Source organism: Papio anubis, chromosome 1 (genome assembly GCF_008728515.1).
Source record: "Papio anubis isolate 15944 chromosome 1, Panubis1.0, whole genome shotgun sequence".
NCBI lineage: Eukaryota > Metazoa > Chordata > Mammalia > Primates > Cercopithecidae > Papio > Papio anubis.
In genome coordinates, this window is record NC_044976.1 from 99220044 (window position 1) to 99240026 (window position 19983).

A 19983-nucleotide genomic window follows, 5' to 3' on the forward strand; every position below is an offset into this window, starting at 1 on the left:
AAAATGATACAACATTTATAGAAATGAATATATCTCAGGGCAATAAGAAGATAGCATATAGGTTACTTACAGATTCGTAGCACTTTAGTACCTTGTTTGGCCTACAGTAATTGAATAATTAAAGTTACCCCGAAGGCTTAACAGCTTTTGAAAGTCTACAGATGCCAAGCTGTCAATCTAAGTGGGATCATTTTGAGCTGACAAAATGTCTTGCTTGTAGGCCTTGTCCTTAGACTCTTCTGCCTGGGGATTTTGGGTCACAAAACGAGTCCAGGGTAGCTCACTCTTGGGATTAGGCTAAATGGAAGGCCTGTGGGCATCTGTAACTTTCTCTGCACATATATCTCTCTTGCTTAGGAATGTTTTAAACTTTTAATTATTTTTTATGTTTTATTTTTAAAAAAACAAGTTTTTAAAAATGTGTTCTTACCTTTTAAGTCACCTTCTTAAATATTTTCACATGCCACATTAAGTCAACCCTCTCAGCATCAGCTTGCTTTCCACCTTCTTCAGGAAGCCTTTCTCACTCTGGGTTTGGCAAAGTATAATTTTTTTTTTTCGCTCACTAAGCGGTGACATCCTTAATTAGGGTTGTGTGCCTTTTATTACTGTAACCCACGTAACTGAAACATAATAAGCACAGGTTAGGCCTTTTTAAAAATTCCACTTTGTATTTCTTTTCACATTTTATCTGAGTTCTTCAGAAATGGTTACATAGATTCATTTTCTTGAGTGGAGCTCTGGCGATTACATCTAGAGTTCTGACTGAAATCTGGTTTGGGACCGCGTCCTACGGGGAGCAGAACTTTGAACAAGCTGTATTGGGAAAGATTCGGGGAGGCTTATTGGGCTACTGCCTCTGGTGGGGGACATTGCTGGTTCAGAAAAAATTGAGACAGCGGGAAGGGAATAAAATACAAGAACTCATATTTAGCCACACAGATTGGAAAGTTGACTGTGGATTGATATTCAGTCCCTCATTCAGCAACGTTTATTGAAAGGCTGCTGTGGAGCAACAGACACAAAGTTAAAACCGTTGTGCTGAAGTTCAGTTTTCTGAGGAACACAGACAGGAAACGGAGGAAATAGAGAGTTGTTCACCAGGTATAAAGTTACAGATAGCTACAAGACAGATACATTCTAGATATCTGCTGTACAACCTAGTGCCTGTAGATAACAATACAGTGCCGGCCGTGAACTTAAAAATTTGTTAAGAAGGTAGCTTTCACATGAAGTATTCTTACCAAAATAAAAGTGTGTTTCCTCCACAAGGAAACATTTGGAGATAATGGATATCTTGATCACCTTGATTGTGGTGATAGTATCACAGGTACTTGCATCTACAAACTAATTGAATCTTATAGATTAAATATACATAGTTTTATTATACATCAATCATTCCTCAATAAAGCTGTAGAAATCTGTACAAATAGAAAGGGATAACACATTTATGGTACTTCCAATGAAACACGAGATGTCAGTATTCTCCATTTACATCTATAAATTCACCATAGTCGCAATAAAAATTCCAGAGAGTTTTCTGGGAAAAAAAAAAATGGTGCCCAGGCTCTATTCCAGACCAATTAAATCAAAACTTGGGCCATGGGGCCTATGACTTATTTTTAATTTTTTTTTTAAAGCTTCCAGAGTAATTCCTGATGAACAGTAGGAAAAAGAACCACTATACAGAGAAAAGGAGACTCAAATTATTTGTTTTAGTTCTTCTTCCTCTTCCTCTTCCTCTTCCTCTTCCTCTTCCTCTTCCTCTCCTTCTCCTTCTCCTTCCTTAAATACTTTCATGTCATTTAAAGGTAGGGGGAGTCAAACTTTCCAACCATTTAACATTGTCTCTTCAGGATTCCTCCCTGCACCCCCATCCCTGGGGAACTCTTAGACAATAAAATAAGATTTTTAATTCTTCAGGATAGCTTTTAAAAATTGAGATTTATATTGAGAAATAATAGGCTAAATAGTCCTCACTCGTCTATCAGTTAATATCCTGCTCAAGGGATAGTAGGAACTGTGGGGAATACAAATAAATGGAACGAGGATGAGAAGGTGTCTTCCCCATGCCTTCATCCATATCTTCAAGGAGCTCACAACCCACTTGGGGAAATGGCATAATCACGTATTCGCTGGTGTTTTTCTATTGTGAGAGAAACCCAACATTATCTGGTGTAGGCCACAAGCGTATGGAACCCAATAAATGGTAAGTGCCTGGGCCTCAGGTACAGCTGGAACCAGGAGCTCCAAATTAGCAGAAACATCCTATCTCATGAAAACATGGATGCCAACAGCGGCCACATCTTTGCAACTTAGGGTTCAGTCACCAGGGACACTGGCCTGACTGTCAGCCCTGAACCCACACCAACGGGAAGTGACTCCTAATCACCTCCGGACCTGCAAATTATAGCTGGGGTGGGGTGGGGAGTTTGAATGGCTGAGCTCATAAGAGAACAGGGAACTCCCTTTGAAATCAAGTGAAAGATAATAGTTTTCTGACCCATAGGGGTTCTGATTAAAAAAAAAATGCAATGAAGGGGTTTGCTGGGCAGACAAAACAACTATCTACCATACATGCAGCATAGCAAGACAGAGATATTCCAGGACAGCACTGGCAAACAGTATGGTACAGAGTAATGGCGAAATGAATGGTGCAAACTATTGCATTTTCCCACCTGAAAAAGAACCCTAAACCTTACTAGCGGCTTCTACTCAGAGTTGGGTCTGTGTACGCACAATCTGACTTCCCACGACATGAGGGGTGTGGAGGTGATTAGGATGAAATGAGGGGTGTTTAACACACAGAGAATCACTGCTACTCCACACCCCAACAAGCTGCAAGCACAGGGAGTTTAGTTTGGTTTATGCTGTTTGTGTATCTAAGAGATGTCTGAGAAGCAGCAGAAATGGGTGATGACTGTAGCTCTGAAATTCCATGGCAGGGGCTTCTAACACATATTTGGCCATTGCTTTCACTGAGTCTCAGAGGGTTGTGCCCAGTATCCAGAGAAGGATTTCAAAATTTGCAAGGACTATAGCTGAGAGAGGGGTTTCTGGAAATTGAGAGTGCCAATTTGCTCTGAAGCCAGGAGCAAATACGCTATTTCTGAGATGCAGGAAATAGAAGTAGTTTTTTTTTTTTTTTCACCATCAATGATGACCTCAGTGATGTAGAAACAGGATGTTAGCTCCTGGTTTTGTTGTTTCTTAATATAATTTTGACTCTAAAATTTCAAGAACAATATCTTAGATATTTCTTAGTTATGTTGTGATTTTGTCAATGCTGCTTAACTCTAACTCAGGATGACAATTGTGGCTATTTGCTTAAAAGTGTATGATCTTTTTTTCACATCAGTGTTATATGTGAGAGAACACACACACACACACACACACCTCTTTAATATGAATTTGATGTCCTCACTTAAATTACATGAAATAATTCCTAAATGCTTGAAAATACAAAACCCTCCTCATCTAGTTCCTATCTCAATCAGACAAATATATTAAAGCAGATTCAAAAAATAAACTATACTAAACTTCTTACTGGAAAAAAAGTCACTTCTGGAAAGAGACCAAGCCAAAGTAATTTTAGCTCAAATTGGTTTTCCTGGAAAAACTGGAAACGTAGTCCTGAAAAGAAATGTCTTGGCAGCTTTACAAATCAACACTCAAAAACTAACAAGAGCAGCCTAAATATCCTTCACTTCAATGATTCTCAAATACTAGCATGGAAAGAATCTTGTTTAACAAAAAAGCTTGTTAAAATTCAGATTCTGGAACCCAGCCTGTAGATCTATCTAAACAAGACCTGAGTTGTTTAAGTAGAGAAGATTTGAAGATCACAGCTTAATTAACTCAGAAAAGATCAATGTAGAAATTCATAAATTAATAGGATAGAACAAGGGATTGTGTTTGGGAAACTATGTCCTAGCTCACTCCAATAGAGCCATCTGTCTTAGTGTTGTGGGATCACCTGGTATAAGGCCTAACTCCATCATTTTGTGTGTGACTTTGGGTAAATAGTTCACTGTCTTCGGGTTTCAATTTTCTTTCCAATAAAATGAGATCAGATAATGCCTTAGTCTGTTTGGGGTGCTATAGCAAAATACCATAAACTGGGTAGCTTATAAGCAACCAATTTTTTTTCCTCACAGTCCCGGAGGCTGAGAAGTTCAAAATTAAGGCATCAGCAGATCTGGTGTCTGGTGAGGGTTTTGTGGTTCATAGACAGTACCTTCTAGCTATGACCTCACATGGAAGAACGGGCTATCTAGCTCTCTGGAGTTTCTTTTATAAAGCCACTAATCCACTAACGAGGGCTCTGCCCTCATGACTTAATCACCCCTCAAAGGTTCCCATCTCCTAATACCATCACCTTAGGGGGTAGGATGTTAACATACGAATTTTTGAGGGACATAAGTATTCAGATACAATATCAATCGTTCTTAATCTTTTCGAGATTACAAACTGCTTTGAGAAACCAATAAAATTATTCAATCTTTTCTCCAGAAAAATGCACAAATACATATATTGCACCCAAATTTGGGAGGGTCACAGCTCCCTTAAAATGCTTTTGTGAACTTCATATGACAGACAGTGACTCTTGGAAGGGAAAAACGAGGTTTATCTGAATCTGTGTTTTATAAGCCCCCTGTCCAATTCAGATTTGTCCTTGTTGAGGAGTCTTGTCACTTTTTATCCTCCACTCCTTGCCCTAGGTTAGGAATCACCGTTGTCACTAATACGTACAACACACTTAGAGTGCAACACACTTAGAGTGCAACACGCTTAGAGTAAGGTGGCCACTTTGGGAAGCTGAAGACTCCTCCAAGGTAGGTGATGTTATCACCATTTTACAAGTGAGAAAACTGAGGTCTGTAAAAGTGAAATAGCTTGCCCAGGTCACATGGCTAATAACAAGCAGGCCCTGGATTTGACCCTGACCCTTTAACTTCCATGGCAGGGTTTCTCAGTCTTGGCACTGTTGCCATTTTGACCTGGATAATTCTTTATTGTGAGGGTGCTGTCCTGTGCGGACATTGTGAGATGCTCAGCAACATCTTTGGCTTCTACCCGTTACACACCAATAGCACTCCTCACCCAAATTTTGAAAACACAAAATGTCTCTAGAAATTGCCAAATGTATGCTTGGGGGAAAAGTCACCCCCATCTGAGAACCACTGCTGTGTGGTGTAGTCCCTGATACCACTACCATCGTGAGCTGCTGCTGCTGCTGAAATGAGGCTGTCGAACCTCTGAAGTCTCGTAGGGCAGGAGAAGGCTGAAAACCACCATTACAAGGTTTCGTATATATCAGGCAAAGAATTTCAAGATGAAATACGCTATGGTATTGCAGCTTCATCATTCTATAAATTCATAATTTCAAAAAGCTCCACCTCTAGGGTTTCTTGTGATGGTGAATGCTCACGTGCAGCTGAATTACTCTCAAATCTGGCTATAAAACAGCATAGAGATATTGTTCCTTTGGAAAACGTAGAGTTGAAACAGGCCCGTATCAACATAATTCTCAGTTGTGTAATATCGGAGAGACCAAGATCTAAAGAAATAAGCTGGGGTTAGAAATGGGATTTTAGACAGTCTCAGTGTTGTGCTTACCGAGGTCGCTCTGTGACTTCGCTAACAGCACAGAGGGGATGAAGGCAACAGGAAATCAGCCCCTTTTAACTGCTGCTACATACCCTTCGTTTCCCAAACTATGTGAGACAGCTGCTGTATTATGTTTTGGTGGATCACGAAATTCAGTACCAGGAAAGTCCACACTGGATCCTGTCAGGATCAGGTATGGGGTTCTGTGACATGTTTTCAACAAACATTCTGTTTAAAAATAATCTGTTAGCATAAACCAGGAGGATGTGGTTACATGAAGCTTTTAAAGTATTTTAGAAAAATAAATACAATGCTCTGTGGCATGACTCTACTAATGTGAGTTGTATCTCTTGAGAAAGATAATTGAGGTTGAAATCTTGATCTCAAGTATAAAGGTTCCCAAGGGAAATATTCAGTCAGCACATGATTAAATATTTACAACATGTCATGTACTCTAATCAAAAAGAGAGCCTTGGCCTTGACCAGCTTACCGCTTGAAGAGGGGACACTCAATGCCAGAGAAGTCAGACCATGGCAGTGATACACTCAGGGGCGTTGGGGGCACACAGGCTAGGCAGTCTGGTCATCAGCTTTAGTCTGTTTTCTGTTGTTCCCAACAGAATGCCTAAAACTGGATAATGTATAAAGAAAAGAAATTTATTTCTTACAGTTATGGAGGCTAAGTCCAAAGTCGAGGAGGGGCTACATCTCGCAAGGGCCTTTTGTTGGTGGGGACTCTCTGCAGACTCCTGAGGTAGTGCAAGCCATCACATGGTGAAGGGGTTAAGTATGTTAGTTTAGGTCTCTCTTCCTCTTATAAAGCCACTGATCCCCCTCCCATGATAACTCATTCATCCATTAACACATTAATCCATGAATCCATGAATGGACTAATTCATTCACGAGGGCAGAGCCTTCATAACCCAATCCCCTCTTAAAGGCCCCACCTCTCAATATAGCTGCATTGGGGATTAAGCTTCAACATGAGTTTTGGAGAGGACAAACGTTCAAACCATGGCACTGGGATCAAGAAAGACTCCTTTGGAGGTGAAGTCTAAGCTCAGGCATGGAAGCTGAGTAGGACTAGCTGGGCAAAAGTGGGAGCACATGTGTAGGGGCAGAGAGGCAGCCATGGGGCAAGCACGCTGTCAACAAAGATGCCTGGATGGGAAAGAGGAGAGACTGGGACACACTCAGGGATTGCAAGTGGCTGCAGCAGAGTGACAGGAGGGAGGGATGGGGCAGAGAGGTCATGTGGGAACATATGCAGGGCTGTTTCAAGGCTTCTGCAGACCTGGATACTTTTGGAGACCCCATTATACAATATATTAAACATATTAAAATACACCCCAATTCCACGTAAGTAATTTATACATAATGATGACTTTAATTGCAGGTGACTATTTAATAACATATTAATTTTTTTAAAGTTTTCCTTCTGTATTTCAGAGCCAGTAATTTTTTTCCAAATAGCAGTCATTTTAAAAGGGTCTTGTAAAGCTGGTAGACTCTAGGCACTGTGCTTAAAACAAATGATAAAACAGACTTGGTTTTTGTGCCATAAGCCTGCAAATTGCATCTCTCTGCCCCAGTATCCAGTCTCATTTTCCCTGCTCTCTGGAGTTTTAGCAGGGCATGTGATCTTTTGGCTGGACAATCCATTCCTAGTTTCTTTTGCAGCGAGGAGCAGCCATGAGACCAAAGTTTTGACTGTGGAGATGTGTGCAGAAGTGATGTTTGAAATTTTCAGGTCACATTCTTAAAAAGGAAGCTGGTTGCCCTCCCTTCGCCTTTCTCCATTCCTGTGGGCTGGAATGTGGGTGTAGTAGTGGTGAAATAACTTCAGCCGTGTAGACAGGCAAAACATCAGTGTGCATCAAAGTCACCTGGAGGGCTTGTTAAAACACCGATCTCTGGATACCATCTCCAGAATTTCTGATTCAGGGGGTTGGAACCATTTCTAACAAATTCCCAAGTGATGCTGCTGCTGATCAGGGAGCACACTTTGAAGACTAGTGCCCCAGGGGATGATGGAGTGGCAACAGAGGAGACACCTGGGTTTCTAGATTATCTTGTAGGGTAGATCTGCTTTCCTTTTTTAAAATTAATTAATTAATTTATTTTTATTATACTTTAAGTTCTAGGATATATGTGCACAACATGCAGGTTTGTTACATATGTATACATGTGTCATGTTGGTGTGCTGCACCCATTAACTAGTCATTTACATTAGGCATATCTCCTAATGCTATCCCTCCCCTCTCCCTCACCCCACAACAGGCCGCAGTGTGTGATGTTCCCCTTCCTGTGTCCAAGTGATCTCATTGTTCAATTCCCACCTATGAGTGAGAACATGCAGTGTCTGGTTTTTTGTCCTTGCAATAGTTTGCTGAGAATGATGGTTTCCAGCTTCACACACATCCCTACAAAGGACATGAACTCATCCTTTTTTATGGCTGCATAGTATTCCATGGTGTATATGTGCCACATTTTCTTAATCCAGTCTATAATTGATGGACATTTGGGTTGATTCCAAGTCTTTGCTATTGTGAATAGTGCCACAATAAACATATGTGTGTGTGTGTCTTTATAGCAGCATCATTTATATTCCTTTGGGTATATACCCAGCAATGGGATGGCTGGGTCAAATGGTATTTCTAGTTCTAGATCCTTGAGGAATCGCCACACTATCTTCCACAATGGTTGAACTAGTTTACAATCCCACCAACAGTGTAAAAGTGTTCCTATTTCTTCACATCCTCCCCAGCACCTGTTGTTTCCTGACTTTTTAGTGATTGCCATTTTAACTGGTGTGAGATGGTATCTCATTGTGGTTTTGATTTGCATTTCTCTGATGGCCAGTGATGATGAGCACTTTTTCATGTGTCTGTTGGCTGCATAAATGTCTTCTTTTGAGAAATGTCTGTTTATATTCTTCACCCACTTGTTGATGGGATTGTTTTTTTTCTTGTAGGTTTGTTTGAGTTCTTTGTAGATTCTGGATATTAGCTCTTTGTCAGATGAGTAGATTGCAAAAATTTTCTCCCATTCTGTAGGTTGCCTGTTCACTCTGATGGTAGTTTCTTTTGCTGTGTAGAAGCTCTTTAGTTTAATTACATCCCATTTGTCCATTTTGGCTTTTGTTGCCATTGCTTTTGGTGTTTCAGACATGAAGTCCTTGCCCATGCCTGTGTCCTGAATGGTATTGCCTAGGTTTTCTTCTAGGGTTTTTATGGTTTTAGGTCTAACATTTAAGTCTTTAATCCATCTTGAATTAATTTTTGTATAAGGTGTAAGGAAGGGATCCAGTTTCAGCTTTCTACATACAGCTGCTAGAGCCAGTTTTCCCAGCACCATTTATCAAATAGGGAATCCTTTCCACATTTCTTGTTTCTGTCAGGTTTGTCAAAGATCAGATGGTTGTAGATGTGTGGTATTATTTCTGAGGGCTCTGTTCTGTTCCATTGGTCTATATCTCTGTTTTGGTACCAGTACCATGCTATTTTGGTTACTGTAGCCTTGTAGTATAGTTTGAAGTCAGGTAGCTTGATGCTTCCAGCTTTGTTCTTTTTACTTAGGATTGTCTTGGCAATGTGGGCTCTTTTTTGGTTCCACATGAACTTTAAAGTAGTTTTTTCCAATTCTGTGAAGAAAGTCATTGGTAGCTTGATGGGGATGGCACTGAATCTACAAATTACCTTGGGCAGTATGGCCATTTTCACGATATTGATTCTTCCTATCCATGAGCATGGAATGTTCTTCCATTTGTCTGTATCCTCCTTTATTTCATTGAGCAGTGGTTTGTAGTTCTCCTTGAAGAGGTCCTTCACATCCCTTGTAAGTTGAATTCCTAGGTATTTTGTTCTCTTTGAAGCAATTGTGAATGGGAGTTCACTCATGATTTGTCTCTCTATTTGTCTGTTACTGGTGTAGTAGATCTGCTTTCTACATGGACTGCTCAGTTACCCCCATGGGAGAGAAATAAACTCTTACTTATTTTTTTGAACCACTGTGGTTTTGAATCAGTTTGTTACAGCAGCTTAATCTATAGCAGCTAAGTCATGTTCAGGAAATTAAACTTTACCAAGGGAGGCAATATTGTGTAGTGGATGTACATGGGGCCAAATAACATGCATTTGAATCCCAGTTCTCCCACTTCTGAGCTGTGTGATCTTGGGCATGTTATTTAACCTTGTTGTGACTCAGTTTTCTCATCTATTAAATAGATCCAGAGGGACAAGTTTGCCTACAGCTCGTTCCCTTTCTAGACTATATCCAGTACCAGGGCCTAGAATTCCCTGCCCAGTAGCCATGAGCCGGCTTCCAAGGTCTGCATGGACTTTTCTGGCTTTGTCCTGATGGCTGACTATACCTTCCAGGTACCCTTGGTCTGAGATATTGCTAAGGGGTGGCTGTGGGACAGTGGTGTGGGTGGAACTCAGATGGGCAGGTTAGAGTGTACTACATTAGACATGAGGCCTCTCTGGCATGTGATGACAGAGCAGAGGGTGGTGAGAGGTAGGGGTGAATTGCAGACCAGTGGCACACTCTCCAAAGAAGTCACATTCAGGCAGCACAGAACAACCCATGAGTGTAATGAGAATTCTAATTTTTTTTTTTTTTTTTAAGACACAGGGTCACATTATGTAGCCCAGTCTGGAGTGCAGTAGTGCAATCATAGCTCACTGCATGCTTGAATACCTGGGTTCAAGCAATCCTCCCAAGTAGCTGGAACTAAAGGTGCATACCACCATAATGGCTAAGTTTTATTTTTTGTAGAGACGAGGGTCTGGTTCTGTTGCCCAGGCTGGCCTCAAACTTCTGGCCTCAAACAATCTGCCCACATCTGCCTTACAAATTGCTGGGATTACAGGTGTGAGCTATTGTGTCTGGCCAGAGTTCTAAATTTGAGTCTGGCCCTCCAGTTGTCATGAAAGTATATTTGTTAAGTTAGGAGACTAGAACATATTTGATAGTTTGAGAGCTGGATTTACAATTTTAAAGTATTTAGGCATTGGCAGGCAAACTTCCTTTTGAACACCTGCTCTGCCCTGTAAACTTAGGTGGGGGGTGGGGGGCTGGATACCTTGTCACCCTGGCATGAGGAATAAATGTAACAACAGATAAAAAATACTCAAAGCATGGCTTGGCACATATGGTATATACTCGATGGCATTGAAAATGATGATGTTTATGATTCTCCTGAAATCTTAAAAAGGAAGCTGGCTGCCCTCCCTTCATCCTTCTCCATCTCTGTGGGCTGGAATGTGGATATAGTAGTGGTGAAATAACTCTTGAGGGAAATTTTATCATAACCTTGACACTAAGAAAGGATAAGATGGCACAAGAAAAATAAACCAAGTGGGCTTTACTTATGATGCAAAAATCTTTTCTTTTCTTTTCTTTTTTTTTTTTTTTTTGACAGAGTCTCGCTCTGTCGCCCAGGCTGGGGTGCAGTGGCCGGATCTTGGCTCACTGCAAGCTCCGCCTCCCTGGTTTAGGCCATTCTCCTGCCTTAGCCTCCCGAGTAGCTGGGATTACAGGCATCCGCCACCTCGCCCGGCTAGTTTTTTGTATTTTTTAGTAGAGACGGGGTTTCACCATGTTAGCCAGGATGGTCTCAATCTCCTGACCTCGTGATTAGCCCGTCTCGGCCTCCCAAAGTGCTGGGATTACAGGCTTGAGCCACCGCACCTGGCCAGATGCAAAAACCTTAATAAAATATTACCAAATAGAACCCTACAGTCTATCTTTAAAAGGATAATATATTGTGACCAAATAGGGTTTATCGGAGGAATACAAAGACGATTCAACTTTTAAAAATATATCAAATGTAACCTACTACATCAACAGTTAAAAAAACATTCACTTTATATAAAAATCTCGCTAGAAATAGACAGAAATGTCTCTAACTTATAAACAATGTATCAGAAAACTATAACAAACGCCATATTTGATGGTGAATTATTAGAAACTCTAGGGTAACAATGGGGACTATCAACCAAATCAGTGACCACAGGAGAATGAGTGGGAAGAGGAGGCAGAGGGGCCAGCCGAAGGGAGAGTTCCGACACATCTGCCGCTCTGGAAAGAAGTAAGCTTGGTGGGAAAGAATCTGTGGGTGACCCATAGGCGAGAGTGGAAGGCATGGAATCAGATGAGATCAATTAGGGGGAGAGAGTAGGGTAGGAAGAGAACCAAGAAGAAAAGCCAGGAACACTGTATTAAGGGAACCATGACACTGGGGAGCCAGAGACTGAGTCTGGAAGGGAGCAGACGGAGGAACAGAAGCAAAGGGAAACCTGGAGGGAAAGGGCACTGAGGAGGAGGGTGTTCTTCACAGAGTCAAAGTAAAGAGGGCAAGGATTTAGGAGTCACGATTTGCTACTGAGAGGCTTCTGTTGACCTTAGCCAAAGCTGTTTCCGTGGAGCGGGGAGAGCTAAGGGCCGTGTGGGTGGATATTCAATGGTAAAATCAGAAGTGGAAGCAGAAAATGAGCACTTCCACCAGGAAGGGGAAGTGAGCTGTGCGTAGGCACCACGAGAAGGAGGTGAAGTTCCAGGGGAGTTTTATGAGGTTGTGGTGAAATCAGCATTTTTGTAAGTCCGAAAGGGAGCAACCAGTGGAGAGTAGAGAGACTGACAAGAGACAACAGAAAGTAGATGACTGACGGGGCAAGTTCCTGCTGAAGGTGGGAGGAAAGAGATGCTCATAAAAGTGAATTACTGTTTCACCATGAAAAACATACATGAAATCATTTATACTGCCATTCCTTTATTAATTCAGTAAGTATTGATTAAGTATCTACTATGTGCCAGGCACTAACCTGGTGCTGGAAATAAGATAGGAAAAATTCCCACCCTATATTGTGTAAGTTCATTAACTTTAAAAAAGAGCAAAACCAAATCCAGAAACAAACACAAATTTGGCCCCTGTCAGGCCAGCGCTAAAGGAGGCATGGTCTTGGAGGAAGTGTGTGTGACCTCCAGGCACTGGAGTCCCTCAGCAGGAATTGCTACTCATCTCAAAGGCAACACAGAAAGTGGCAGCTGGGACCAAGGATCCAGAATTTGAATACCCTCCTACCACATTCTATCAGAGAGTCCTTTAGGACTATGTTAATGTGAGAGAAAAAAACTTTACTTCAATGACAAGTTTTCACTATGAATGATTAGGAGAGTCTCCCTTCTCCTGAAACATTGCTGTTAGGGACAGAATGGAAAAGACTCCTGGACATATGGCCCAGAACTACAATGCATGTTAGATAGAAGAGGTACACGCCATGTGTCATAACTAGAAAGGAGAAACGCAGGCTTGCTGTGCTTAATGCACTCACAGCCTCAATAAAGACAAATGACAATAGGCAAAAGGATGATGACAGATGCTCATTTACATCAGTAAACCTGATATCGAAACCTTCAACCCTCTGAATAGCAAGTCACTGGTTCTTTTCTTTCACCTTCCCCCCAGCCCCTGCGCCAACCAATTTCATTCAGATACAGCTTAGCTGGACCAAATCTATCAAGTCATGCTTATCCTTAATCCTCATCAGAGTTCTTAAAGTCATCAAGTAACCATATTGATTTAGAAAGAGAACAAGAAAAGCAGAGAAGCTGTGTTTTGACCTTTTTCCTGAAACATTGCTCTTAGACACATATGACCCAGAACTACAATGCATGTTAGATAGAAGAGGTACACGCCATGTGTCGTAACTAGAGAGGAGAAATACTAAATTCAGGAAAAGGGATTCACAGACAGTTTTAACAGAAAGACCCTTTGAAGTAATTGACTGGGATCTTATTTGACAGGATGAAAATAATCAATCACAAGGCTACCTGACGGATGCTCAGCTTAGTATCTGGGTGCGCTGCAACCCCACCTAACATTTTTTTCTATTATGCCATGTAACCATATTCCCATATTGAGTTACATTTTCAAATACATGACTTTTCCAGTGAATAATTGAGAGAATTCCTTTTCTGAAAAACTGCCCACATGGAATGGATAAATGAGCGCTTGCACCAAAGAAGATGCCAACATCAGACTGCAAATCTCTAAGACAGACTTAAGACAAAAAGTTCTGAAGTGAAAAGTTATCTTTGTTCACACTGTGGATTATTCAGGTTTCTTGCTTTCCCCTGAGACACATTTTTAAAAACTGACTTTATTTTTTAGAGCAATTTTAGATTCATGGCAAATTTGAGTGAAAGATACAGAGATTTCCCGTGTACTCCCTGACCGTCACATACATAGCCTCTCCCATTATCAAAATCCCCCACCAGAGTGGTTCATCTGTTACAATTGAATGTACACTGACACATCATTCCCCAAAGTCCATAGCTTACACTGCTGTTTCACGTTCTACCACTTTGGACAATTTTATGAGGACACAGATCCACTATTATGGTATCATATAGAGTAGTTCCACTGTCCTAAGAATCTTCTGTGATCATCTATTCATTCCTCCTTTCTCCCGAACTCGGGCAACCACTGGTCTTTTTAACTGTCTCCATAGTTTTGCCTTCTCGAGAATGTCATGGTTGGTAACATATGGTATGTAGCCCTTTCTGGTTGGCTTTTGTTACTTAGTGATGCACGCTTAAGGTTCCTTCATATCTTTTCGTGGCTGGACAGCTCATTTCTTTTTAGCATTGGATAATATTCCATTGTCTAGATGTACCACTGACATCTACCTTAAATCTTTTGCCCATTTCATTTTTACCCTCTAACCATTTCATTACTAAAACACAAAACAAACTCTGGAAAGGAGTTTGTTGATGAGAAAACACTGAAAGTAAGATTTAAATTGAGGAATGGAGATTTTCTGTGGATAATTATCTGTGTTCCACTTTACCAAAGAAAACATGAATTTCAAGTAGTGCATAAAGTAATTCTCCTTAAAAAATGTGGGAATAAAGAAATCAGTCCTGGATACTGGGAATATAGTTATCTCTCAGAAAAATCTTGCCCACAAAATGCATCAGACTGAGATGAAATACTCTAGGGTATATTAAATTTTATTCTACTACTGAAGGGAGAAAAAAAAGGAAGGAAAGAAAAATGAAGCAGGATGAAAAATAAGGTGATTGAGAGAGAGAAAAGACAGAGAAACTTGTTAACTACAGGACTTTCTGAGCAAGATATTTTTCTTCCTTTTACAAGTTAGAAGCTATTGAATAATTCATGCCAAGCGTGGAAAGGCTGTCTTTTCCCTGGGTGATGTATAACTAAGCAGGAGAGAGCTTCGAGTGGGTTCACCACATCAGCCACCACTCTTGCCTCTGAGCACAGGGTGCTCTCCTCTTGAGCTCAGCTTCTGCTTTTGCAGCCAAGCATTCTTGCTGCTGCTGCCTGCCTGCCCACCCGCCTGGGCTTGCAGCCCGCCACTTTACTTTCTCCAGCCCTGATACCAGCTGAAAGTCTCCCTGCAGCTGCTAGTTCCTGTCCAGGACCATGTGTGTGGATGCTGCTTGGGAGAAGTGGGCACTTGCTCCTGGCACTGATCCCAGTTGAGTTTCTCCTGTTGATTTCTGGACCACTGATGCTGTTGCTGAGGAGGTATTTTCTGGCATCCCTCCCTCTGAGACACCGGCTAAGGACCAGCCCAAACGCAAGGTACCCTTCATCTCTTTTCCATGGGATTTTCCCCAGCTGGGATATCTCTGCTTTCTCCTGGAACTAGGTCCTCCTGCTGGCAATATTTCTCTCTCTCTCTCTCTCTCTCTCTCTCTCTGTGTGTGTGTGTGTGTGTTTGTGTGTGTGTGTGTGTGTTGAGGGAGAAGAGGAGACTGTTTTGGGTATTGCTCTGTCCTAGGGCTTCCCCAATGCCTCCTGAATGCAATGCAAAGTGGCCTTTCCCCTGGCTCTGGAGACATTTCCGAGGCAGGCACCTGTCATCTGCCACCCCCGTCCTCCTCGAGCTCCCTTTCTCCCCCTCCCCCAGCCCATTATTCTGCTTCAGCCTTTTGTGTCGGTGGCAGAGGGCTGAAGGGTTGTCTTTGCCCTTCTGGCAGGCAGGAAAGTGTCAGGATGGACCGAGCTGCCGGAAGCCGACGCTAGCGAGGGAGGTGTGAAGAGTTGGCCAGAATGACCAACTCCTCCTCCACATCCACCTCCTCCACCACCGGGGGCTCGCTGCTGCTGCTCTGCGAGGAAGAGGAGTCGTGGGCGGGCCGGCGCATCCCAGTGTCACTCCTGTATTCGGGCCTGGCCATCGGGGGCACGCTGGCCAACGGCATGGTCATCTATCTCGTGTCGTCCTTCCGAAAGCTGCAGACCACCAGCAACGCCTTCATCGTGAACGGCTGCGCCGCCGACCTCAGCGTCTGCGCCCTCTGGATGCCGCAAGAGGCGGTGCTCGGGCTCCTGCCCGCCGGCTCTGCGGAGCCCCCCGCGGACTGGGACGGCGCTGGGGGCAGCTACCGCTTGCTACGGGGTGGGCTGCTGGGCCTCGGACTCACGGTGTCCCTCCTCTCCCATTGCCTCGTGGCCCTGAACCGCTACCTGCTCATCACCCGGGCGCCCGCCACCTACCAGGCGCTGTACCAGAGGCGCCACACGGCGGGCATGCTGGCGCTGTCCTGGGCGCTCGCCCTGGGCCTCGTGCTGCTGCTCCCGCCCTGGGCACCGCGGCCCGGCGCCACGCCACCGCGCGTCCACTACCCGGCGCTGCTGGCCGCCGCGGCTCTGCTGGCGCAGACGGCGCTGCTGCTGCACTGCTACCTGGGCATCGTGCGCCGCGTGCGTGTCAGCGTCAAGCGGGTCAGCGTGCTCAACTTCCACCTGCTGCACCAGTTGCCCGGCTGCGCCGCCGCCGCCGCCGCCTTTCCGGGCGCCCAGCACGCGCCGGGCCCCGGTGGCGCCGCGCACCCGGCGCAGGCCCAGCCCCTGCCTCCCGCTCTGCACCCGCGGCGGGCACAGCGGCGTCTCAGCGGCCTGTCGGTGCTGCTGCTCTGCTGCGTCTTCCTGCTGGCCACGCAGCCGCTGGTGTGGGTGAGCCTGGCCAGCGGCTTCTCGCTGCCGGTGCCCTGGGGAGTGCAGGCAGCCAGCTGGCTCCTGTGCTGCGCCCTGTCAGCGCTCAACCCGTTGCTCTACACGTGGAGGAACGAGGAGTTCCGCCGCTCCGTGCGCTCAGTCCTGCCGGGCGTCGGCGACGCGGCGGCCGCTGCGGTTGCCGCCACGGCCGTGCCCGCAGTGTCCCAGGCGCAACTGGGCACCCGCGCCGCGGGCCAGCACTGGTAACCTAGCCGGGGCCCGAGGGAAGCGGAGATCCCCGGCTTCCAACGTCCCTGGTCACCGTCGCCTCCTTCCCTCCTAAGGCATCCCCTGCCAGAACGAAGACTCCCGCCGCGAAGCCCCGTAGATCAGGGGAAAATGTGACCTTCGACCCCAGCGGGCTACCTGAACCAAGGCCTCTCCCTAAGTGGGACGCCCGACGTCAGTTTGGACGGCCACCTGATTTTTACCCTTTGTTTCTGTGTTTTAGAGAAATCCTAAATCAAAACACCAGGGACTTCAAGAACTTGCAAACTGGCGTTTTAAAATAACCGGTTAATTTATTTCGACATAGTTTGTTTTTGAAAAAGAGCTTTCATAATGTATAACCCTTCCCTCTTTCATCGTCTTATATATGAAGCGCCTTGAGTGTGCATGAGCCAAAGGAAATAACATTGAAGAAGGAAAACAATATGTAGAAAGTATTTTAGAAAGTAACCTGTCTTTGATGATGCTTCTCTTATCATTTAGTTTTTGTATATTAACCTGGAGCAGTGAAGCCCTAGGTGTGCCCACCAGTATGAGTTGCCATTAAGACCTCAAGCCCTTTATTCTTAAAAGGGTTTTTAATAAAGTCTTTCTCAAATGAGGTAGAATCTTAGCCAGTGAGAAAAAAAAAATTACTTTATGCTCCTTTTGTTGCACTCCTAAGACTGAAAATTGGCGTTGAGTGTTAAAGTGAAAATTTTCCAGTTTGATAATTGATGGTCGGAGTCAGCACTGGAATTTTGAAAACAAATAAGGTGATTATCTATTTTAGGTACCATTTCACATTTTCTATAGCATGCACACTTGTTGCTACCCTCATTTTGTAACCAATTTATTTGCCTTATGAATGTGATTGCAGCTTTGAACATTCTGTACTATAATGGTTGCTAAGAAGAATAAGTCCTTCTGTTTTCTCTTTAACATTTAAAATATCTCAATGCACATGATATAATTAAACACTAATAATACCATGACTGCATAGCTAATATTAGCTGCTATTGCATGCTCCTAGATGCTAGAACTTATTGGGCATGTGGTATACTAAAGCGATACCCGTTAGACAAGGACATTTTACTTCTTCCAGACACCAGAAGAAATGGCCTTCAATTATTTGAAAAGAGACACAGACACCTCTGGCTACCTAGAGTTCTTCCTGTCTTGACCCAATTTATGAGAAAGCTCCCAGTTGGGACTTTAGCTCACAAATGGAATCACAGTCAGGATGGATCAGTAATATGGTTTGGCTCAGCAAAGCCAGCTGTGCTCTTTTAGGGTTTAAACAAGCCACACGTTAGAAAGCAACACTGTTTTTATGTAGTTCATATCTATTACCATGACATTTAACATTAATATTGTGTATGTTGAAGGAGGTATGATAAACTCAGTCATATATAGTGAACAATTCAAATGGGAAAATATTCTAAAACATATTATTTGAGATTTGTCATATTCATCTTTGGTTTACTAAGTTTACTTAGAAATATTTGAAATGCAAAATTGTGTGAAATCACCTTATCAAATTAAAATGGGAGGAAAGTAATTTTAATAATCATATGTCAGCATTCTGACTACTCACCACATAAAATCTGGGCCCAAACAGCCTCAGTTAACTGCATAATTCAGGAACAAAACCAGCTTGCTTTGTTGCACACCTGGGTAATTTAAGCCAGGATATTAGGACCACTTGTTGTACATTTGAATAATTATGGAAGTTGGGACAAATATGTTCACCACCAACAATCAGCTGTCATTTTATTAATCTATCCCTTTTGTGCATGCACCATTTCTCTCTTACTAAGGTTTCATCTGTTCACATTTTCCTTGATTCAAATATTAAAGTTCAGACAACCATTCTGAGTTTTTTTTCTTCTGTCTCTGGTTTCCTTGCACACCTCCTTGAGAACACTATAACAGAGGATATGGTATTCCAAAGCACTAGTGATGAAAGTAACTTCTTCTTGCTGGCTTTATCTAATTTTAGTTTCTAAAATTATTTCTACTTTATATAATGAAATAAGGCCCACATACCAGCATTAAAGAGAAATAGGTAAGATTTCCTTTCTGTAAGTGTTGGGGAATAGGTTACAACAACAACAGAGAACTGAGAATTTTCCTTTTGGGGCAGGGCTGGAGCGGGGATGCTTTTCTAAGTCTCTGTCAAAAAGGTCTTCTTTTAATTAGACCTTTATCTCTGTTTCTCACTGTAAGTGGCTGTGAATGACTTCCCCCGCTATTCCTATAAACATCTGCCACACATATGAAGTCAGCTTTCCAAGTGTATACCCGGTATCTTGCAATGTTTCTGGCTAGCACTGAGAATCATCTTATACTGGCTCCATGCCATATGGGAGACCTACTTTAGCTTAATTTACTGATAATTAACTCCACAGGACTGATTCACTTTTAATTTCAAGGTAGTAATGATGTGTCTAAAAATGGTTTACCAGGGCACTAGCTGTGAGTGTTGGAGTTACTGGTTTTACAAATTAGCAGAGATCGTGTTTTTGTTCAAATGAAACCACATATTATCCACTCAGGAACAAAAAAAATCCTAATTGCTGTTGTGGGCTGCCCTATTTTGCCTTTTCTGCTTTTTTCTCCCTTTAGATATATGCCTGTTAAGACATATAGCACCCGCCCGTCTCCCCCTTGCGTTTTAAATGGCTAAATTCTAGGATGTAATAGGTATTACCCCTAGCACTTTCCTTCTTCCAAATTGTAGTCTGTTAATAAACAAGAATTGTTTTTCACAACAGCATCCACAGGTGATCTTTGTTTTAAACAGGACAGGGAGAGTTCCAAGATCAGACAAGTTTTCCTGTGTCTCAGAATTATGGGGAAAGATTTCTACAATGGGGGTATTGTTGTTGTTGTTGTTGTTGTTGTTTTCAGGAGGACCCAGTTGGAGGGTAGAGTGGGGCTGAGGAAGGGGGAAGGGGCTTATTTTAATCCGCACATACAGAAAGTCCTTGAAAAAATCAGCTTACCAATGGAACGTCGGTTTGCTTTAAACTCATGGGCAATGCAACCTTGTTTTTCTGATAATAACCACATTGGTCAACTTCACTGTCTCATGTGTGACCTTCATTCTGTCTCCCAGCATTCAGACA

The 19983-nt window shown here is 43.0% G+C and overlaps 1 protein-coding gene across 1 annotated transcript; it reads left to right on the forward strand.

Annotated features, from left to right (window-relative positions):
• Positions 1-14861: 14861 nt before the first annotated feature.
• Positions 14862-19433, forward strand: GPR88 (G protein-coupled receptor 88). Its single transcript, XM_021921285.2, has 2 exons — positions 14862-15226; positions 15625-19433. Exon 2 carries the CDS (start codon positions 15698-15700, stop codon positions 16850-16852), a length of 1155 nt encoding a protein of 384 aa, XP_021776977.2. The 5' UTR covers positions 14862-15226; positions 15625-15697; the 3' UTR covers positions 16853-19433.
• The last annotated feature ends 550 nt before the right edge of the window (positions 19434-19983 follow it).